At 28.5% G+C, this 24,615-nt stretch overlaps 1 protein-coding gene across 1 annotated transcript in view; it reads left to right on the top strand.

Annotated features, from left to right (window-relative positions):
• Positions 1–24,615, top strand: part of SI (sucrase-isomaltase) — a 93,350-nt gene that overhangs the window by 15,250 nt on the left and 53,485 nt on the right. Inside the window, exons 9-23 of the mRNA XM_036243112.1 lie at positions 506–631; positions 1,193–1,324; positions 1,903–2,022; positions 3,830–3,943; positions 7,174–7,258; positions 8,190–8,307; positions 9,684–9,855; positions 12,854–12,970; positions 15,024–15,178; positions 16,006–16,090; positions 16,855–16,911; positions 17,800–17,924; positions 19,467–19,555; positions 22,060–22,109; positions 22,875–23,045. Coding sequence (XP_036099005.1) covers positions 506–631; positions 1,193–1,324; positions 1,903–2,022; positions 3,830–3,943; positions 7,174–7,258; positions 8,190–8,307; positions 9,684–9,855; positions 12,854–12,970; positions 15,024–15,178; positions 16,006–16,090; positions 16,855–16,911; positions 17,800–17,924; positions 19,467–19,555; positions 22,060–22,109; positions 22,875–23,045 — 1,716 coding nt within the window. The remainder of the gene's footprint in view (positions 1–505; positions 632–1,192; positions 1,325–1,902; positions 2,023–3,829; positions 3,944–7,173; positions 7,259–8,189; positions 8,308–9,683; positions 9,856–12,853; positions 12,971–15,023; positions 15,179–16,005; positions 16,091–16,854; positions 16,912–17,799; positions 17,925–19,466; positions 19,556–22,059; positions 22,110–22,874; positions 23,046–24,615) is intronic.

Raw genomic sequence — 24,615 nt, 5'->3', positions numbered from 1 at the left:
AGCCTTGCATAACATATATTTTTAAATATATTTAAAAACTAGGAGATAAATAAGTAGCCACGTGTAAGGGAATAGAAATTGTATACTTTTAAATAACTTTGTTTTACATGTTGACTATTTATTTATGCATTCATTTTGTTGCTAAAGGAAGTGAAGATATGGTTGGAAAAATTTATTTTTTCTTTGATTATCTCTGTGATGCTTTCATTTATTCTCTTCTTTTACATGCTGATCAAAATATACCTTTGCAAATGCTACCTTAAGTGCTAAATTTCTAATTTAACAACACAAAATAAAAAAGTTACAAAACCAATTTTTAAAATGTTTCAGAACAGAATTCTAACAGAATATCTAAGACACATTTGAAAATATAAATAACACTAAATATTTGTTTGAAATGCAGTGAAACTTAAATGAGTGCTAGAGTTAAGTAATAAGCATATTAATATTAGGTTCTAATAATCTTTATTGAAACTAATTAAATGTCCATTTACTGTAATTTAAGCTCATTGGACGACCAACAATGCCAGCATATTGGAGTCTTGGATTCCAACTCAGTAAATGGAATTATAAATCACTTGATGTGGTGAAAGAAGTGGTAAAAAGAAACCGGGCAGCTGGCATACCATTTGTAAGTGGGATAAAGGGTTTGTAGAAATCTGTACCAAGTTAAATATTGTCACATAATAATAAATGTAGGAAATTGTCAGGACTATTATACATATATGCATGAGGATTATTAAGCTGCCTTTTAATGATAAAGTATGTTTTATTACCATATATAATGTCCATACGTATGTGAAAATTTGAGAACTGGTAATCAATTATACTATAACCGAATATATATTTGACTGTGAATAAAATTATATTTATATTTTAGTAGATTATATTTTTAGACTTTAATATTTTATGTAATGTATAGTTTTTAAAATAAATTTAATCACATTATATCATAACACATACTCAGTTATTGTCACTGGAACAAATGTGAATAATCATAATGCTTTCATACTTTAGAATTAGAAAAACTAGTTTTATAAAAAATATCACATCTTTAGTGACATAAAAGGAATCTAAGTTCATTTACTTTTTAATAATTATATTTTAATACAAATACATTGGACTTAAAGGTTGAAGTGATTAGAGAGTTATTTCAGTGCTATTTATTGATACATGCTCTGCTGATTTTTAGGATACACAGGTCACTGATATTGACTATATGGAAGACAAGAAAGACTTTACTTATAATAAAGTTACATTTAATGGGCTCCCTGAATTTGTTCAAGATTTGCATGATCATGGACAGAAATATGTCATCATCTTGGTAATGACTGATTATACAGTAACACAATTTTACTATTTATACTTTTGTTAGTTAATAGATTTTCTGTTGTTTCTTTTTTCTATTATTGTGTCTGTTACATGCCGCTGAGTCAGCTCTGACTACTGACAACCTTATACATGGGTAATGTCCACAAAGTCCTCTCCTCAACAGTCCTGTTCAGCTCCTGTAAACTCATGCTTATGGCTTCTTTTATGGAATCAATCCATTTCATAGTCTTCTTCCTCTTTTCCTGCTGCCTTCTTTTCCTGGCATTTCTACATTAAAGAACCCTGCCTTCTCATGACGTACTGGTAGTAGAACACTTTTGTTATGTTTGCCCCCAGTGACGTGCCAGGCTTAATTTCTTCTAAGGGCCACTTGTTTGTGTTTCTGGTGATCCAGGGTATCCGCAGAACTCTCCTCCAATGCCATATTTCAAATTAATCATTTTCTTTTACTGTTAGTCTTCTTCATTGTACATAGTAACTGGGAAACTGAGGGTATAGATGATTTTAGCCTTGGTGTCTAATGACACATTTTTGCCCTTTGGTGATCTTGCCTATTTCTTCCATTATTAGGACCCTGGAATTGCCATTAGTAAGCGTGCCGATGGGACACCATATGAAACCTATGAGAGGGGAAATGCACACAAAGTGTGGGTAAATGAGTCAGATGGGACTACAACAATTATTGGAGAGGTAAATTATAATAATTATTACAGTTGCGTTGCTGAGACATTCTGTTGTGCAGTGACAAAGTTTTTGTATGTATGCACATGTATGCATCATTCACTTTCAAATCTAGATTTGATATTTAAATGTGTAGGTAAATTTTAGACAGAGCGAATATTCCACTGATCTCTAAAACAGTTTTGGTAAGAAGGCAGATCATTTTTAGTGCCGTACACAATTAAAAATAAAGATAACAAAATGTGATAAATAATTTAGATTATAAAGTTCTGATAATTTAATGTAAACTAGTGCATATATAAATTGAGTACTTATATACTGTGAATTAAATTTCAGTTTATATTTAATCCTCACAATAAAATAGTAAGATAGTTTTGATTAAAAGTCTTAATTTACAGGTGAAGAAGTAAATGTGAGAAAGGTGAAGTACATTCCTAATATCATAAAGCAAGTAAGAGCAGAGTCAGGAAAATGCCTACCTCCAAAATACAAAACTTTAACAAGGTTAAATATTCTTTTGGAGACAACTTTGTAAGTCATATCAAAACTCATGATATCTAGATACATTGACTTGGTAATACCACTTCTGTTATTTAGTCACAAGAATAAAACAGGAGAAATATGAAATTATAAAAACATGTTTATTTTAGCATTATTTAAAATACTGAAGACTATCCTAACAATCACCTTTTATCTCATTTATCAAAATTAAAATTTCTCTTGCAAGTCTTCTTCAATTAATTATGAGCTCCACCAGAAAACAAAACTGAATTTCCTCCCAATAAAATAATGCATATATAGATTGAGAACTTATATACTGTGTATTATTTTATGGGTTATATTTAATCCTCACAATAAAATAATGAGGTTGTTGATTAAAATTCTTAATTTACAGATAGAAAAATGAATATGTGAATTACCTATGTATAAAGCCTATTGATAAGTCACAGAATACATTTTGTTAAGACCTGTTCTGTTGGATATGGACAGATCAGATAGCTAATCTGCATAATTTAAATATAAAACAATTTATTTGAAATTGAATTTATCTTGCCAATGTCATTGTTTTATGTAATAAGTAAAATAATCTGGAGAAGCATCAATCATAAAGAGGCAGGATAATATGTGTAGTGTTTGAAAGCATGGTCTCTGATAGGATAATGCCTGGGTTTGTTGAAGTTCTTCTCTGCCACTTATTAGTAGCATAACCTTGAACAACTTGTTTAACTTTTCTGTTCATCACTTCTCTCACCTGTAAAATGGTTTTAATTCTAGTAACTACTTTATCTGTACAATGAAGATAAAAATTGTACCTATCTCTTAAAGCTCAAGTGAAGAATAAATGGATTAACAGTAATAAAAATGCTTGAAACATTACTCAGCACATGTGTCATTTATGCATTTGTTAATTTAAAAAATATATAAACAAAGAATTTCCCCCCTGAACTTTTTGGAAGCAGATGACTTTGGAAATGAATTAATAATGTATTTTCTTTTATCAGACAATGAATGTATTATATGATTTTTTATTTTTAACCTAACCTACTAGAATGTTAAAAATTAATCTGCAGTCAAAATAACAGCCTCATCCATTCCATGTTCTTCTTGTTTCCCTTCATAAATTTTTTATGTTGTCACTCTTTCTTTACTTTAATTTCTCTTAAATGCATTTTAAAGTAGGCCTGAGATTATTGTTAATATAGACTGTACATGGATTACAAAATTATAATTTTAATAATTCTCCACTCAATTAGTTTGAATTTTCATTTATTTATTTTTAAATGTATGTATATATGTGAATGGTCTATTCTTCTAGGTATGGCCAGGATTATCAGTATACCCTGATTTCACTAATCCAAACTGCATAGAGTGGTGGGCAAATGAATGCAGCATTTTCCATAATGAAGTGAAATATGATGGACTTTGGATTGTAAGTAGCCCTTTTCAATCAGTGATTTTGGAGAATAAAAATAGAATTATTTTTTCTATTCAATAATTATTAAGTTGACAAGATATGTTTTGTATTGTATGAATATAAAACTAAAAGGTCTTATAATAGTTTTCTAGAATGTATGAATATTATACCTGTTATGTTCTTAGGTTTGACAAGAATAAAAATTAAAAGCTGAAAATTGAGATTTTATTTTCTTCAGTAATATACTTTATAGTGTAAATTTTATTTCTGTTACTAAGGTGTTGTATCTTAATGACTAATAATTTATTGTTAAAAACAGTTAACAAGAATTGAGACTAATCCTATCATAGTACAACTTCAAAATGTTTATTAAGTCTAAAGTAATCAAATAATTGCAGTAATATCAATCTGAATAAACCCTTATCCTTTAGAAACATTTTTTAGTAATTTATAGAATAGAACAGGTCAAAATTGACAAATAGGTTAAGACTTTTATCTCAACATAAACAACAGCGAAAAAATAAATTTAAAAAATCCCCCAAAATTGTTATATTTATTAAATGAAAACACTGATGTTTAAAAGTTTCCTTGAATGATTATATCTGTAGGTATTGGTAGCCTGCTGCTAGGTTTATTTTATAAATACTAGATTAGAGTCAATAATTTAGTGGTTTTTGTTATGGAAATTATAACTAAATTTGGGGAAAAAAACTATTTGATGAGCCTGGAATTCTATAATTAGGAAAAAAAAGTCTAATAAACCTAAAAAAAAAAAAAAGAAAATATCAAAGATTTTGTTCAAAGATATTACAACAGTCCAGAATTTTAAAAGCAGAGATAATGAGTATCCTAGGGATAATTATATTTTCTTTGGCTGTTCAGGTCCATAATATCTCTATTTTCTTCATGTGCTCAATATTCATTTAGTCATTATTTTAGTTACTCATTCATGTATTAATTCAAACAGTTCTTTAGTTAACAAGTTTTTATTTTGTGTCATCATCAATGTATCAGGTATGTTGTGGATCATACAAAGGAAAATTATGTTTTCTGCCGACAACATGAAATTGAGTAACAGGTTAACCACAATCATCAAGATTTCTATAATAGTAATAGAATGAGATGGAGAGGCTTCAGTTATTTAAAAAAAAAAGGCATGATGATAATACCTAGCTGCTGGCAGAAATCACACACACAGAAAATGCACTTTGGTCTTGAGTTTTGTTTTCAGTTATAGCTCTAATTTCAATTGTATTATTTAATTTAAATGAAAAGTTTCTTCATTCCCTTTTCCCCCCACTTGCTTAGGAAACAATTTGAGTTCATTAGAACAGTTAGGAGTATAAAAGACACTAGGAATAGTGGGAAAGAAGCTGTCTATACTGTGGAAAGACAACACTCCATTTCCTACATCCTTTCAAGACTAAAATACCTGATTCATCTCCAAAGACAGGGAGGGAATGGGAAGAGGAAGAGCATCTGAGAAAGGCAGAGCTGTTTTGATGCTAATACAGAAGCATTTTGACTAATATTTAAAAGAACAAAACACAACATAATAATTAGTATGATTTCAAACTCACTAAATATCACTGAATTAATTATACTATATATAAAGAGTAAAAAGTTCTTAGTGGAATAATTGCTAAATCCTATTATAATTTTATTTTTAAATTCCTTAATTTTCTTCAGATTATTTTTTTCTGATAGAATTAATATACAGTAAAAATAAGCTTCAATTAACTGATGAAATTTTATTTTTAAGTCAAATTTAAAAATAGTTTTGTAATTTACTAGATATATAATTTAAGTCCCATGGTAATCTTTTTTTCTAATTTTAAGTTTAAACATTAAAATCACTTTGAAAAATTATGTCCGCTAAGTTGTCATAGAAAAAAATTAAATGAATGATCCAGGTAATTTTAATTAAATAACCCAATATAAATTTTAGAATAACTATATAACTTTCCTTCTTTGTGGTTATTAAGAAAATATTTGGAAAATGGAAACACTTGATTTTTAAAATCTGTATCACAATGAGAAATGTATTCTTTTGAGTACCCTTGATTTCTCACATTAATTCTATCTGGGTATGATGTGGATGGGGGGAAGGAAAGAGTAATAAAGAGAAAATACTTCTGAGGAAAACAAAATTAATAAGAAACTTGACTGAGAGCGATGCATTTTTAAGAGCAGAGACAGCAGACATGGGAAATAAGGGTCAACTATGTACAGGACGGGGCAAAGTAGGTTTACAGTTCATATGGAAAATAATACGATAATTAATAAATAATAATACAAGAATAATGCTGTGTTTTGTGTACTCACAACTACAAACCTACTTTTGTCCCACCTTCTATAGAAGTAGTTTAATGCTATTAACAGAGAAGGAGAAGAATATGTATTTCTTGTGGGTAGTGTAGTGTATAATTTTATGTCTCTTATCTTTTTTCAGTCCAAAGATTTTACTTAACTGGTTATGGTCACAGAGCTAGTATGCGACAAGATCCGTTTGGGGCCTAGGTTTACAGACCAAGAGAATCAATACACACAACGCCTCACCACTCTGTCTCCAAGACATGTGTAGGTCGCTGGTTCTCTTAATGTGGTCTTCCCAGCCCCAGGGTTTCTGAAGACCCTTCCAGGAATTCAGTAAGGTCATAACTCTATTTATTAGGATACCAAAAGGCTACTCTCTGTTTTTCACCTTTATTCTCCCATGGGAGTGGAGAAGGGGTGGCCAGACAGAGTGCTGTTTCTAGGTGCCGGCAATGCACATCTTAGAAACTAGATAAAACCCAACTGAAATGAAGAAAATATGTACAATAAGTAAATGTGCTAAAAATATGTACAGACTCACAGTGAAAGGAGTGATACAATTATTTAGAAAAGGCAGTTTATTAGTACTTTATAATTAAGGTTTATATGTATAATTTACACTAAGTAAATGAAATACATTTTGATTATATACAATTCCTCAATCTAGGATACCTCTGTTATCTACATTCAGGAAAAAACAAATAATATTATTTTTCTCAGTATAATGAATCATTTATACCCAAGGTAGAATCAAGTAGTGAATACAGATAAGCAAGTTTGTTTTTAGACTGTCAGGTTTTTGTTTTCTATGAGCAAAACAATATCATGTTTGCCTTAGACTAAAAATAGTGCAAACAACTTAGAGAGTTTCTCTTTATATGATTTATCATTACTTCAAATCTGCTGTTCTTCATTTTATATCCATTTAGGACATGAATGAAGTTTCCAGCTTTGTTCAAGGTTCAGCGAAAGGATGCAATGACAATAAGTTTAATTATCCACCTTTTACTCCTGGTAAATTTCATTTGATTCTCTACTTATCATTAACTATTGACTAGTAAATTCTACCATATTTCTAAATCACAATGTTCGGTAAAATTTTGGTATCCTGAAATTAATATTTTTGTGTTACTTTTGGCCAAAATATTTATGCCCAAGGACAGGGAAATGGTTTAAATTTTGATTTAGCATATTGATGTATTTTTATTTGCCAGTGATTAAATAATTAATGAAAAGATACAAAATTTGTTTGAAATCATTGTTTAAGTGATCAAATTTTGTTCATGAGCACTTTACTGTAAGTCTGTGCAGTTATTAGAATGTACCTGATGAGAAGTTATATTTTGCATATTCTAAAAATAAGTTTTTTATCATTAAATGTGGGTAAAATAAGTAACCAAAGAAATAGATGTACTCATAGGAAATACATTGCTACAAGGACATCTGAAAAAAGATGGCAAGAATTATTGCAACATCATATATGCCTGAAAATTAAAACACTATAAAAAAACCCTGAAAAACAAAGATTTGAATGGTTTGTAAATGTGTTACAGGTCTACATATATATAATTAGATAATATTTAAGTAAACTATTTTATTATAAAGCTTCAAAATGGATCTATAGCTTATTGGTATACAATAAGATTGTGTATATTTCTATACATATAATAAAAGTTATTTTTTCCTTTGAATTTATTTGTTATTTGAGTTAGGAAGCAGAGTATTAGTGAAAGTGATAATCTAAGGCTTAATCAACAGGAGTGGATTGTGGAGACCTAGTTGGAACTTGCCTTAAATGATCATCTTTCATTGTTTTTTAACTGAGTATGGTGTTACATAACATATCTTTTAAGGAATATAAAGGTTAAAATAGCAAAAGTATCTTATTATAGAGTTTAAAATAGCAAAGAATTACAAAATATATTTCTTATGTATTTTCTCTAAGATATTCTTGACAAACTCATGTATTCCAAAACAATTTGCATGGATGCTGTGCAGTACTGGGGAAAACAGTATGATGTTCACAGCCTCTATGGATACAGCATGGCTATAGCCACAGAGAAGTAAGTGCAATTTCATTCAGAAATTTCTTTCGTACTTATTGTCTAGAATATATTTTGTAATTTACCAATAAAGTTGGAAAATAGCAAGAGTAAGAAAGATAATCATTTCATGGAAGATAAATTAGTTTGTTAATAAAATCAGTTCTTTTAGTATTCATGAATTTGGAACTTAGTTATCAAGAACAATGGTGTATGTATTTGACTGCAATTCTTTTTTATTTATAGATTTAAAATATCCTTCAAAATTTTGGTTGAGGTTGTTACCTCTGAATGTAATTGTTTTCTAAGCATGAACTTCACAATCGGCTTGGCCTGGAAGCATGGTGCTTCTGAAACAAGTCGTTAACATAGTTTTCAAAATCAAGGATTCAATTAAAATGTAATTTTCTATGTAGTATTTCCTAAAAAATAATTTTCTAACGCAGTGTGTTTCTTGTTTATAAAAAAAGAACATGATACAAGACAAAGAAAAGGAACAAGCTTCGGTTTATTGCCTACTATTTTTCAAGCATTGTATAAAGACCGATAATGCAATGGTCAATAAAACCTAGATCCTAGTCTCAATAAAATTTTAATTGGTATATAATTAAACAACTACAATTCAGTTTTAAGTCAAACTCGTATTTATCTGGCCCCAAACCATACCATGATATCAAACGTTTTATACACTGTCTTCTCAGTGTTTCCTTTTTACTTCACTTAAAAAACACTCAGTACAACATTGTATAGTACGTTGCATAAATGAGTAAATTGTAGAAAAAGAAACAACAACACTATATTCAATATTATAAAGGTAACAGTACAGAAAAAGCATCTTAGAATACTATTATGTTTCTAAGATAATCTTGATAATTTTATATACTGAATTAAACTTGTAGTTGTGAATGGTGAACTTCTAGAGTCGAACAAAATAAAATACTTCTCAAATATGTACATTTTATCCCAACATCGTCTGCTAATATTTGAAAATGCAAACATTAATATATAACTAAAAGCATTGTGCCACAAAAATACTTATTTGGTTAAAGTTCAGATTTCTACATTCTATATTTAAAATGTTCAATGAGTTTAAACCAATGTATTTCAAAAACAAATGTCAAATGGATTAAAAAAGCACATTTATTTAATTTGATAAAGGAAGTAATTCAAAATCTAAATCAGTTCTAAAAGTATTCCCTTTGTCAGTGTTTGATAAGTGTGTTTAAATAAGTATTAATAGCTAAATATAAAATTGGTATAAAACATTGATAGAATAGTTGCAAATATTGCTTGGCTCTAAGAACTGTAATTAATGCATTGAAAATAAGATTTTCAAATTTCTAAATTGCAGTATTATTTTCAAAAATCTTGTTTATTAAGTTGTTTTTATTTTTTAGAGCTATACAAAAAGTTTTCCCTAATAAGAGAAGCTTTATACTCACCCGGTCAACTTTTGCTGGATCTGGAAGGCATGCTGCACATTGGTTAGGAGACAATACTGCTTCGTGGGAACAAATGGAATGGTCTATCACAGGAATGCTGGAGTTCGGTTTGTTTGGAATGCCTTTGGTAAGCAGTTCCACACAGTGTTTTTCACAATGATTATAAGAATGCTACAGAAAATTCTATCTTTATACTTAGGAAATTATGAGAAAAATAGGAATGTGGGTGATGTCTATAACACTCAATAAAATGGAATAAACAAAATTCAATCAAATCAAAATAATTCATGAAACAAATATCAATATGAATAAAGTATAGAAAAAGCTTATATAATAAATTTAAAGCACTATATAAGATATCCAAAATCCAAATGAAAGTGAATGTCAAAAGGCTAAGTATATTAAAATACTCGATTGTTAGTTTAAAGCTGTTTTCTCTATTTTAAAAAAGATAAGGACAGATATTTTTTTTTTAATTTAAAAGCAGAGAAATTTTACACTAGAAAATTCTAAACATAGGCATTTTGCAAGTCTCTTTATATTAATCGAAGTGTTCAATGCTCATATTAAACACCAAAGAGGTCCCCTACACAACAAACTAAACATAAAATACATTAGGATATTATGAGATTTATTTATTTTTTCTATTATATGCACTGAACAAAATGAAAACCAAAAACCAACCAAATAATAAAAAGCTAACATAAATACACACACAGAGAATATTGAATATGGAAATAAAAAACATTATCAAATGATTCATTAGTCAAAAAAATAAACTAAAGAAAAATGGGGAGAAACACTTAAAAATTGAATGCTAACAATTGTACTTCATATCATACTGGTGAGATATCAGCTAAGTTGATATTTAGAGTAAAAAAACACATAGTATTAAATGCTTAGATTCAAAAGAAAAAAAGGCTGAATATTAATGAATGAAGTGTATAAATTAATAAAACAGAAAAAGAAAAACAGAATAAATCTAAAGAAAGATCTAGAAAATAAACATAAGAAATGTTATCAGTCCAGTGAAAGTAAAGTCTCTAGAGGAAAAAAAATTTCAAGTCAAAGTACAAAGATAATAGATCAACAATTTATGGTAAGTTTTGTCCAAAAGGAAAAAAAAAATGTTAGAATGCATTTTAGATTAATTATTTATTACAACAACCAATTAATAAATAATCAGGAGTAAATGTTAAAACTGAATGTAGGACAATTTTGAGATAATTTAAATAACTAAATATAGTAAAGATATACCATGTTCATGGAAAAGAAGGCACAGTATCATAAAATATGCGTTCTCCCCAAACTATTATTGAAATTCAGTGATATTCCAATTTAAACTATAAAGGGAATTTGGAGAACATGAATTATTATTCTAAACTTCATGGGGAAGACAATCAATTTAAAGAAGTGGAAAAGTGCATGAGGATTTGCCCTGAAACATAAGCAAATATGAAACAATAATCCTTGACTGTGAATATTCAAATAAATTAATATGGATTAGTGGAAATTTGTTAAATCACTGTAGATAGTGAGTAAAGTACCAGTTATTAATTTAGACAATTGATATCCATTGAAAAAATAAACTAAAATGGGTTTTTATTTCACACCATGCACAAATATTAATCCAAGGATGGTTAAAGATGGGCATGTGAGAAGTAAACTTCAAACAATTTAGAAGAAAATATAAGAGGGAAACTATGATATGAGATAAGGGAAATAATTTCTTAAACAGACATATAAGGTGTAGCTAATAGAAAAATATACATAAATTATGTTTACATTATGTGTACATTATTATAACAAAATGTAAACTGCTTAAAATTCAATTTTTAAAAATTTAAAAAAAAGTTACTCACCTACTGGGAAATTATATTTTCAACTTATATAGCCAATAGATGATTAATATTTAATTAAAGTACCTATTATGAATCTGAAGGTAAAAAATAATGAAAAAATTAGCAAAGGATATAAATAGGCAATTCTACAGAAAGAGAAACCAATAGGGACTTAATAAAAATATGAAAAACTTCCCAACTTTCCTAGTAATCAGAGAAGTGCAAGTATAAACTGCTAAAATACATTTCATATATACATATGGTGGCAAAAATTAAAAGTCTAACATATCAGGAATTGGCAAGAAAATGGAACAATGGGAAATGTCCATGTGCTTTCACTGTTCATAAAAATGGAACTTGTTTTTATTAAGCAGGGTTGATTTGCAGTAACCAGAAAATAATCACACACACACACACACGCACACACACACACACACACACACAATGATAAAAGAGTAAGTTTTTTTATATATTCACAAAGATCTTATTTATTTATTTTTTATTTATTTTTATTGTAACTTACATTTTCATATGAAAATAGATTTTAAAATTTTATAGAATCATTTTATATAGTCATGGGATATTATATAACAGAGAACTAATGGAGCCACAAAAAAAGTTGAATCTCACAAAAATAAAGCTTTGGGAACAAATGGAAAGCAGTATGATGCATACAACATACCATTTACATAAAACTAATAAATGTGAAATTAGTACTGTATATTGTTTATAGAAACATATACACTATTTAGAAAAATAAAGAAATATTTGCAAACAGTAAATACAACTTAAGGATAATTGGTTTTCTGGAGGGTTTTTAAAAAAAGAGGTATGCAATTTTATATGAGTACACATCATATAAAATTTTTCACTACCTCCTACAATAATATATTATACACAGAAAAAACAACGGGAGGTGTTTTAGAGTTAGAAGCAAAACATTTTAATAATGTAATTTCACTTTATACATTGAATTAACAATAATTAGATCAAAGGAGAAAATAAATTTTAAAAACTAAGAAAATGTACAAAAAGACAATGAAGTAAATAAGATTGAAATTAAAAAAGATACAATGAAGAAAAGAGAGTAAAGTGATGCAATTAGAGGCAAGTATGTAACAAAAATTCAAAATAAAAAGGCTAGGTTAAAAGAGAGTATATAAAGACAGTACAACAAAAAGAATATAAGTCATGCAAATTAACCCACTGAGGCTAAAAAGGTGTTATTCTGGACAACTTTGAGAATTTTTACATTATAAATAATAGATATATTTGTTTATTTAGGTTGGAGCAGATATCTGTGGATTTGTGGTTAATACCACTGAAGAACTTTGCAGAAGATGGATGCAACTTGGGGCATTCTATCCATTTTCTAGAAACCATAATGCTGATGAATATGAGGTAAATGCCTCTTGTTTTTCTTGTTTTGATATAAAACATGCCCCCATTGTCAGCAAAGCACTTAAATTTATATCTATAGATGACATAATCTGAAAGCTTCTAGCATAATTCATGAACAACAGAGGTCCTCTTCTCAAGGCTTATAAATATTTGTATATTAAAAAAATTATGACACATTATGTAGTCACTACATAAATATTTTATTTATACCTAAAGCATATGTAAATGTAGTAAATCACAAGATTTTAAAATTAAAGCCAAAGATTTTTGAGTCTGGATTCTTGGATTCTAACAAAGTTTCTGGTAACTTTTTTTTCATAAACTATATAATATACTATTAAGGATATCCAGTCTTTGTTTCATTTAAGAACACAAAAAATTAAAGCCACTTGCAATGCAGTTTGAGTCTAGAGTCTTTCTCTAATAAACAAACTGGGATGACATTGGGAAAAATGCAACTAATGCTTTAAAAAACATGCATTTGAACTGGTGGGAACATAAGTACAGGACATATTGAGCTGTTCGACCAGCTCTGAGAATTCATGCTGTGGGCTCCCAGGGACCTATTTTTCAAAGGGAATGGAGAAATCAGGGTAAACCATCAAGTCAATTAAGTCTATGGTGGCTAAGAAATTACTCACTGTTACATACTGGTTACATATAGGGCCTTAATTCTGTTCGAGAAAAGGGACAACAATTCAGAATTTAATCTGGAAGGAGGCATAAGAGAATAGAAATAAAAGGTATAAATTGGAGAGAAGTTCCTGTCTAGTCTAACTAAATTATACTTTCAGGAAATTTGTGTGTATGGGAGATCCTGATATGAATTACAGGATACTCTGTGTTTATTTATATCCTCCAAAAAGCAGATGCAAAGCAGAATTAGACATTTTGGAGATGTATTGGTGAAATACCGTGTGGGAATAAATGGAAGGGAGCAGAAGAAAGTGGAGAGAGCCTTCACATCATAATTAAGTCTAAACCTGGTGAGATGAAAGCAAGAAAATCGGTTTGATAGGAAGACTCCCATGTGAGGTCTTAAACTTCCTATCTCCAAGGAGTTTCAGTCAGCCCAGTGTCACGTCCTCAGGGGAAAGTGAGCATTGGAAGAAGCATGTGTCTCCCAGAAATGGGACTGAATAGTTCTTCACCGTTCTAATTGATTGGCTGAGTACAGCCAAAGGGAAATGTGGCTTCAAGGTCAAAAACATGATGGTGAATGCTGGGAGGCAGGAGCTAGTACCCTTAGTTAATTCTGTTACCTGTAGCAGGAGATACCAGCAGGTTTGATGACATCATTGTACCTTGTCTGAGAGTTAGTTGATCTAGTGTAGGCTCCTCAGAGAGGCTGTTCTTCAAGTTGAAAGTGTGCAAACTGTCCAGGAAACCAGTAATTTAATCTACCACAAATAATCTCAGTGAAACATTCCTTCTTAAAATACATGTTCACCTTCTCTGTGTGTATTTCTTTCTTTCTTACATTTATTTTTTAATTTTATTTTTGTTACAGATGTTTCTTCTTTTTTACCCCTTCCTCCCCATCCCCCCTACCCCGTCCCCAGCTTTGCTGTCCATGTCCCTTGGTTATGCATACAAGCATATAAGTTCTGTGGGTTATCTCTTCCCACTCCCCACCAACCCCTCTTCTGAGGGTTGTCAGTCTGTACCCTACTTTGTGTTTCTAGGTCTACCCTATTCCTCAGACTGTTATATTCATTATATTACATATATAAGTGAGATCATGTGGTATTTGTCTTCTTCAGCTTGGCTTGTTTCACTTAGGATAATACTTCCCAGGTTCCTCCATGTTGTCTGTGTGTATTTAAATTAGAAAATCTATTTTAAAATACAGTTTCATTTTAAAATATCCACATAAAAACATAAAAGCTAGAAATGTTCATATACTCTGATGATGAAATAGGAGTAATTTCATCTTTTTATACATAAGTTAAAATGCATAGAATTTACTATTCAAACATAGATTCAATGTTTCTATTTTAATTTTTATACATAGTTTAGCATTCTTATTTCAATTTCTCTTTTTATCCCGTAGCATCAAGATCCGGCATTTTTTGGACAAAATTCTCTTTTGGTTAATTCATCAAGGCACTATTTGAATATTCGTTATACCTTATTACCTTACCTCTATACTCTGTTTTATAAAGCCCACAAGTTTGGAGAAACAGTAGCAAGGCCATTTCTTCATGAGTGAGTACAATGTTCAATAATTTTAATACATTTCAAATTATACTTGCACATATATTAAAAGACTAATGGAGATAAATCAAGATGTCAAGTGGAGTTCAGCTCCTTGTTTTCACATTCATATAATATAATTCGATGAACTATAGAATGACAGTAGTAAGTATAATTAATTTGGTGTTTTGGATGAAATTAATTGAGAAATGTGTCTTCAATAGAATTTAGAAAATGAATGAGATAATATTTTAGGGAAATTATATGAGGGATTAAATATAGAATTATGGAAAACATATAATGTGTTTATTTTGAAGATCATCTGAATATAGATCAAATGAATATAGTGAAAAAGTACAATGGATTGTGCTTATCTTTGTATATCTTGACCAAAGCAGCGCCTTTCCTCAAGAAATGACTAAAGGCCCTTTCAAATCTAAGACAAAATGGGAGTTAATAATGGAAAAAATTTTAAAGGGAAGAAAGTAGATTATGAAAGATTTCTTGTACTTTATAAACCCATCTCACAGGAGAAAATAAACAGAATAGTTGTTTATTACATATAAAGTAACCTTATTATATATGGTAGAATTTTTGAATCCCGGATGTACTATTTTTTCCCACCACCTTCCTTCCCTCTCTCTCTTCTTTTCTTCCCTCTCCAGCATCAGATGAACCATAAAGTTATAAGAAATACAGATTCAAAATGATTAATCAAACAAATAAAAGTAAAGCTAATAATAATTCCCAAGGGAAAAAGCTGAAAAGATAAACCAAACAAGGAATTTGGATAAACTTATTTTTTATCATTATATTATAAACATTGTCATTGTTCTTAGGTTTTATGAGGACACAAATAGCTGGATTGAGGACACTCAGTTCTTATGGGGCCCTTCATTACTTATTACCCCAGTCTTGAAACAGGTAGGTATTGAAATGTAATAACTGTATTGCTTAAGGGGAAGTTTTATAATCAAATATACACTAAATTACAAAACATCTTTGTAATAGATGTTACTCAATAGACTGTTTCAACCTGATAAATGTCAAATTGAATTCTAAAATGTGGAAGAAATTTTGAAAAATTATAAAAATATTAAGTAGATTTTCTTTTCAGATACATAAAGTATAACTGGGAAGAAGGCAATTGCGTAAAATATTTTTCTGGAAAAAAAAAGCTTTATTTATAGAATCAAAATCAAATCTTATAATAATAATAACAAACTCCTGTTTAAGTAGACATAGATATTGAAATTTTACTAAGTTGTAAATAAAGGGAAATGTGAAAACCAGCTGATTTTATGAAAATGTTGAATCACTAGTAGAGTGAGTTATTTGGTTTTTAGTTGTTTGTATACCCATGGAAATATACAGAAATGAATGTGTTCACGTTCACACTCACTATACGAGTGTGTGCGTGCATTATTTTAGTTGCCATTTAATTTCATCTTTGCTTTTAGCCTATTTTATATTATGATATTGTCTAAAATTAATAAAATAGCATTCTGATTAATATTTATAGAAAATATTGGAGTTAACAATATAAAGGAAGCTTTCCAGTTTTCTATGAACACCTAACTTAATATATGATGTAATTTTTTTCTCTGAAGTATTGAAGTAGAAAAAAAAAACATGTACACGTATAAATGATGTATTCTGTATATATAAATTATCTTAATTTTTAATAGGGAGCAGAGACAGTCAGTGCATACATTCCCAATGCTACTTGGTATGATTATGAAACTGTAAGTAACCTTAATATAATAATAGACTCTCAAGTATTATATTGTGAAACATTACATGGAAGTTTACTTCCAAACATGTACCATATCTATTTGCAATATTTCTGTTATTGTTATAAAAAATGGATAATTTCAAATTTGAATGATCTGTAAAATTTGTACATTCTGTTGTACGAGAAAGTGTGTTCTGTTACATATGATTAATATGTAATTATATTTTTTACATAAAGAGTTATATTATTCATTTTCAAATTGTAAAAATAAAAGGTCTGAAATAATTTTAGAAAGGGATGGTGACATTTTAATACTTTTTCTATTTTATATATTTATCTTATATCTAGGAGAATTGAATATTGAACTCATCTTAAACATTTTTTTATATACAGTATATTTAAACATTTGGGAAATATTTTTATTTCAATTTTAAAACGGTAACATAACAGCTTTTATATATACATTCTATTTAATTAAACAAGATGTTTGGAGATGTATTTCTTTCAAAAGGTGTTATTTTACATATTACTTATATGTGTTAAACAGACCCTTTATTTTTATAGAAACACTGATTTTTAAAAAAATCCTTTTTAGAAACATAACTAACTTTAAAACAAAACAAAGAATGAAAAATAGGGTTAATTAAGAATATTGTTAATCATTGTAAAAGGAAAATAAATTTTTCTATAATGATTTTTAAAAAAATGAACTAATTTCTCCCCTTTGTTCCGTAAACTAAAAAAACAAGTGTTTTATTTAAAAGTTAGAAAAAAATATTTATTTAGATGACAATTACAAATACCAAATATTATTTCTATTTGTAAATTTTGATGCTTGTAAAATGGGGTTTAAAGTATTTACTACTAATAAAAAATCTTCTTAACTTCCAAATATTAGGGTGCAAAAAGACCATGGAAGAAACAACGTGTTGATATGTATCTTCCAAGAGACAAAATAGGGTTACATCTTAGAGGAGGTTATATTATCCCCACTCAGCAACCTGCTGTAACTACAACTGCAAGGTAAAATGAAGAATTTTAAACTAAAATCTGAAATATAATTTCTTTTCACTTATCTTTTTTTTAAGTATCCAAGATTAATGTTTAGTTATTTATCAGAAGAAGTTTGACATATGGGGGAAATTCTTAATTATAACCATCATGGTAAAAAAGAATAAAATTATGTATATTTAATAAAAAATTAATTAAAAATAAATATAATTATATTAGAATTTTTTTGTGCTAAAATGTACATTCTTTATAGATTATGTATAAAGTTAATGGTTGATTCATGATAAAAATATTAATCATTAAAGTAAATTCTATACTTGATAAAAGTGTCAGTTCTTAAGTATTTAGATTGTCAGTACCTAAATGGCTCAGTGTTTTTCTTTCTGCTATAGTGTTTTACTTTTAAGTTGATAAATGAAGTGGATAGCTCTGTTTAGGTAAAGAACAAGATAGAAACTAAACTGTTCAGTAAGAATAAATTCCAGAAATATTTAGAAGAAAAGAAAAAAACTTGCTTCATCTTGTAGCATTCATTTGGGTACAAAGGCAAATAATGCATTATATGGAATTCACCATCCCAACATGTAGTGGCTCACTATTCCTTATCCTGATGTGTTTTTCATGACATTAAGATTATTGAAATTATTTATATAATATTATATTATTTTATATTATATTTTTATGCAGTGTGTTTACTCTTTTAGACTATAAACTTCATAAAGGCAGGGGCTTGGCTTTTGACTGCTTTAGAACCTAGTCCAATGATAGTGTAGTGGAGGGTGGCTCCATATTTTCTCTAAGCATTTATTAAAGGGACAAATTAATGAGAATTTTGTCATTTTGGCACTCTAGAATTGTTTACTTTAATAACTGTAACTGTAACTGTTTCATGACTGTATTCTCAGAAAAATGGGTCATCCTCTACAGCTGTATTAAACAAGAGAAGCATGCACTGGTTAGTGCATGCTGGAGGGAATATATTTTGTATAGAGCAGTTGCCTAGACTATAAAGATTCAAGAGTACTACTTTAGGTTAACAACCTAAAATGATATATAACTAGAAAAGAATTTCAGTGATCACATGCCTCAGTCCTTTTACTAGACTTAGCTTCATTTCTACCATTATTAGAGATCTCATTCAACACTTAAAAATGTTTTACTTGGCTTCATTATTTTGTATATAAGATGTAGCCTTGATACAGTGCAATCTAGAATTAATTGCTATGTGGCAAAGATATGGTGTATTGTGCATTAATAAGCTATATTTAATTTTTCTCATTTTAATTGAAATATATTACACTGTTTCCAAATTGCTGGTGTCTTAACCTCCAAGAAATTCTGTATTAATTATACTTATTCTTTCCATTTAATTTCTAAGTTTACAAATTATTTTTATCATTAAAATTATTAATAAGCATAGACATGAATGTTATTAATATGTTCACATGTGAATGCACAATTTCTACAAATCCATTAGTTTGTAATGGACTTATTTATAGAAACTTTTACTATTATAAATTCATTTTTAATTATATATGCACACAAACTTAACAGCCGAAAGAACCCTCTAGGACTTATAGTTGCGTTAGATGAAGATAACACAGCAAAAGGAGACTTTTTCTGGGATGATGGAGAAACTAACGGTAAGTCTCAAAGGTGATATGCTTTTAAATGTTCATTCTGATGATGGAAAATTTTGACTATGTTAATATAAAGTTGCATCCGTTTAAAAATGTCACAGGTTTTAATTCCTGTTTTTAATCTATTTTAGGGTCTAGGTTACTTTATAAAATTTAATTATTTAAATTATATTTTGAATTACAACTTTTACTTTTGCCTATTCGATCACTATAAAAGTCTTTGACAGGTGTAGAGAGTTTATTAGATTCCTATTCTTAATTAAAAGAGTTAAATTCCTAAGTGTACAAATTTCATCAAATTTTCAACTCTTACACGATTGTAGTGGTTAAAAAGAAAATTTCATTACTGTAAAAATAAAGCAAAAAGACATTTAAAGCTGTTGCTAATGTCAAATTATTTTCTAAGAACGTTACTATATATAGAGTTTATAATTTATTTCAGTTACTAAGTGTCTTTAATTTTATTTAGTGAGCTCAAACTTGAGAATTCAGTAGACCAAGAGAATATAAAAGAGCCAATTCTTGCAAATATCTAATTATGCCAATAGTAAATGTATCCGTTTGGCTAGAATTAGTCTGTTATAAGTACTCTCACAAATTAGTTAAGTATTTGTATTCATTTTTTTGTAGTAAAGGGCTCTTAGGTATGTTTTTAATATATGTATGTATAAAATATGTAGTTTAGTTTCTATCTTATAGCTCACTACTTGTCATATGCACTATGCCTTTAAACATCCAAATATTTCTAAATTAACTCTAAGAAGCAGTCAGTCTAATTACTGGTGTGCTCTCTTATAATTAAAAAATATGGAATTTATTTTTAAAATCCTGCTTTTTTTTCTAATTTTATCTGTGAAAATATGGATGGCCTCAGTATATAATAACACAATATATATTTGCTTCACATACAGTCTTCCCCTTGTCAGTTGACAGTAATTTCATCTCTACAAAATTGTGAAAACCTTAGAATCAATCCTCTCTTACAACCTAGGAATTTTTTTTTTTTTGGCTTTACTTTATCTGGGTCCTTCCATCAGCTCTGTCATCACTATCATTCATTTTGATTACTACATTAGCTACTTAAGTGTTTTCTAGTCTATAGTTCTTATCAAACCCTTTTATATTCTACTTACAATCCAGCAGTAGAGTCATTCTTTTAAAAGATGATTCAAAGCATCCTGCCTCTACTCAAAACCATCTAAGTTTTTTCCATTTATCTCAGTTAGGAGCCAGTCTTAACCAAGACCCACAGCACTCACACTACCTGTACTTTCGTTTGCACACATTCTCTCTCTCTCTCTCTCTCTCTCTCTCTCTCTCTCTCTCTCTCTCTCTCTCTCTCTCTCTCTCTTATCCTCTGCAGCTTTCCATATTTCATTCTGCTCCAGCCTTCCAGCCTTCTTACTCTTTCTCAAGTACCTTAGGGCCTAAGGACATTAGAGTGAGGTCTCCTGTGAATGTAGGTTCCAAGCATTTACTACATTGAAATGTATCATAAAAATGAACTCCAGCAAAATAAATTATTTGTAATCATCAATTAAAGAAGATGTTGTTGAGATAATACCTCTGTTGGTAGCATGTGGGACTTGATTTTAAGATTATTTTTATTTCTTTATGATATAAATATCCTAAACATACTTTTCTACGAAAATTTGGTATTGATCACTTACTTTTATGCAAGAAAATGATTAAAATATGAAAGGAGATATGATTTAGTCAGTCAAGTAATATGATGATCTATATAGTTATGTACTTTGAAAAGATAAAATCAAAATTTTATGAAAATAAATCATTTGTAAGTAAACATGGAAGCAACAAGACCTTAAATTAAGGTTTTGATTCTAATTTTATTTCCTAGGATTAAAATTTTAAGTTAATTAATGTTATTGAGAGAATTATATATAAATCCTGGGATTCCCTTTATATTTTCACTCTGTTTCTTTTAAAATATTTTGGTCATAATTTTAAGTTTCTCTGTTATAGAAAAATGCTGATAAAGAGTTTAAACATATATGGTTCATAAAATCATTTTCCTTTTTTTCTAATTAAAGTTCATTCCAATGTTTAACATGTCCCCAAACTGAAATAACAAAAAGATAAATAAAAGATGCAAAATAAAATTGCAATGTGCCATATTTTTCTAACATAAACTGAATGTTGCAAGATTTACCAGAAAGTGGTAAAATATTATTCAAAATGATAAATTTGCTATAATGTATATTTTAAGTTTTGTTTTCTCTCTATTTTCATAAATATTTTTATAGTTTTTGAAAAATTAAACTAGACAAATATGCATTCATTACCTTTACTTACTCAGAAAACATACTGCCATGATTACTTTGTTCAGAGGTAATTAAAACCTTAATTTAAAAGGATTATCTGTTTAATTTGCTTTATTGTTAAATAGTATTTTTTCCCAAAATTCTTGAGTGTTGTGTAACTATAAAAATAGAACAGAGAATTTAACATTGCTGTTTGATCTGATAACTTTATTTTTTCCATTTCAGATACCATAGAAAATGGCAACTACATTTTATACACATTTTCTGTTTCTGAAGTAAGCATTCTCCTTGGATATATATATATATATATATATATATATATATATATATATATGTTAAATATATACTTTGTTAAAGTTTGGGTTATGTCTTTATTGATTTTTTTGGAAACATATTTATATTTACCACCAGATTTCAATAGAAACAAATTAAATAAATTATTAAATTGTAAAAGTAGAAATAAACTGTTAGCTTATATTTTTATATTCAAATATAATAGATGAGTTAATGATGATGTGAGTGAAGTACAGAAATCTTCAGACTTCTTAAAGTATTATGGCTGGTTTAAGAAACATGCCACAGAGACATAATATCAACTTATCTGAATAGGTTTTAATATATAAGTCATAGCAATAGTTGTCATGGATCTGAGTTGAGGATGAAATCTTGGGCAAGGTTATATTTTGAATAATTAATAGCAATGTTTTTGTAGATGTTGGATTTCTTTATATATTCTTTTGTTATTTTTTGCCAAAGCTAAGTTATTCTTCATCAACATTTAGGGCTGGAATGAGAAAGGATATATATGAATTGTATCATAAGTAATTTAGGTAATCTTCGATAATAAATGTTACAGCATGTGTACAAAAAATTGAAAAGAGATACTCATGGGTCTATTTATATATGCTACTTGGATGTGGAGAGCTGGTGGGAATCGAAGTCTGACTGGTTCTTTACCTATTTCACAGCTGCATTGTTATTTCAGTTTTGTATCCCAAGACCTTCTATTTTAATATATAATATTATATACTTTTTTTCAGAATGTATTAAATATCATATGCACACATTCATCATACCAAGAAGGAACCGCTTTAGCATTTGAGACTATTAAAATCCTTGGGCTCATAGACACTGTTACACAAGTTACAGTGAAGGAAAATGATCAACCAGTGCAAACTCACCTTAATTTCACTTATAATGCTTCCAACAAGGTAAATACAATCTTTTAAAACATTTTAGCTGTCATATACTTAGCTGTCATATACTATATTTAACATTACATAACCATTCAGGCTCTTGCTTTTGTGATTATTTTTCTTCATGACATATCTTTCTTTTCTTTAATTTTCTTCTCCTATTTCCAATGTTCCATTTTAGGTCGTTCCAGTTTATATTTTGATATCAATATTAAGATGACTCCTGCTATTTCTTCCTACTTCATTTTGTCTTTGATAGCACTTATATATAACTTTATAGTATTTTCTTATAACATTCTCCTACTTTGGACTCGACTTACATCTTTTGCATGCAACATTCTAAATATTTTAGCTTCTCATTTAAGACTCTAAGATGGTGATAAGTTATATCTTTAATTTTTCTTCCTGCTCCTTCTTTCACAAACTTTCATTGTCCTCATATACCTTGTACATTTTTCTTCAAATTTTTGTTCATGCCTACCCCTTCTAGTATAAGACCTGTCTTATAACTTTTGTTTCTTTGAACAGATGTACTAAAGAGGAAAAAGGAATCACAAAACTAGGTTCAAATTCCCGCCCTATAGTCTGTGCATTTAAACATATTAAATTAATCTCTTATTATCTCAGCCTCCTCATTTATAAATGTTAATACTTAAATAATAATGTTGCTTTGGGTAATAAATCCATGTATTTAAATGTTAAACATAATAATTTAAAACATGAAAGTAGTTTTTATTGGTATTTACTTACCACCATTTATATAATACTAAATTATTGGTAATACCAGCCTAAATAATTTTAAAATTCTTTTAGATATAGAATATTTTAAAAGTTTTTTTTGTCTCACTCTTAAGCCTTCTGGCCCAGTGTCTTTCACTTAGAAATTAAAAAAATATATATATTGGTTAACTATTTTTTATTTAGTAAATATATTATAATTTATGGATTCCTAGGACTACAGGAGTTAATCAACATGAATTAAATAATATAAGTTTTATTGAGAACTTTATGACTCTAACAAAAATTATAAAAAGCACATAATATAAAAGTTATTTTATTTTATTTTTGCAATCTCAATTTATATCAGTGTCTATTTTTATGTTTATATAAAGATTCAAACAGACACTAGTAGATACAGTTTCCTAATTCTGCTATACTTAGACTAATTTTTATATAAATTTTTATTCCTGAATGAAAATAAGTTTATATTTAAAACTAAGCTATGCAGATAAAAATCTGGGATAAATTTTGACCATGTTATTCCCAAGGTATATAATAATAAAACATAACTTTACAATTTTCTCAAATTATAAATAATTGTGTATTAGAATATATATTTATATCTGTATATTTGCATATCTGTATATACATATATACACACAATTATTTTCTCATATTTTTCTTTTTTGCATAATGACTAATTATCACCCTTCTAAATTATTCCTTAAATATTCTAAACAATGGATAAAATTTGGGACAAAATTAAAGACATAAGTATTTTCCTCCTCTCACTCTAGGAGCCTCCATATCAAACAAAGTGATTAACTTTTTCTTTTCTTTTTCTTCCTTGAGGGACCTAACATTT

Source organism: Molossus molossus, unplaced genomic scaffold (genome assembly GCF_014108415.1).
Source record: "Molossus molossus isolate mMolMol1 unplaced genomic scaffold, mMolMol1.p scaffold_m16_p_5, whole genome shotgun sequence".
In the NCBI taxonomy this organism is placed as follows: domain Eukaryota; kingdom Metazoa; phylum Chordata; class Mammalia; order Chiroptera; family Molossidae; genus Molossus; species Molossus molossus.
Note: the sequence above shows the minus strand (reverse complement) of the source record. Positions and strands in the feature narration are given on the sequence as shown.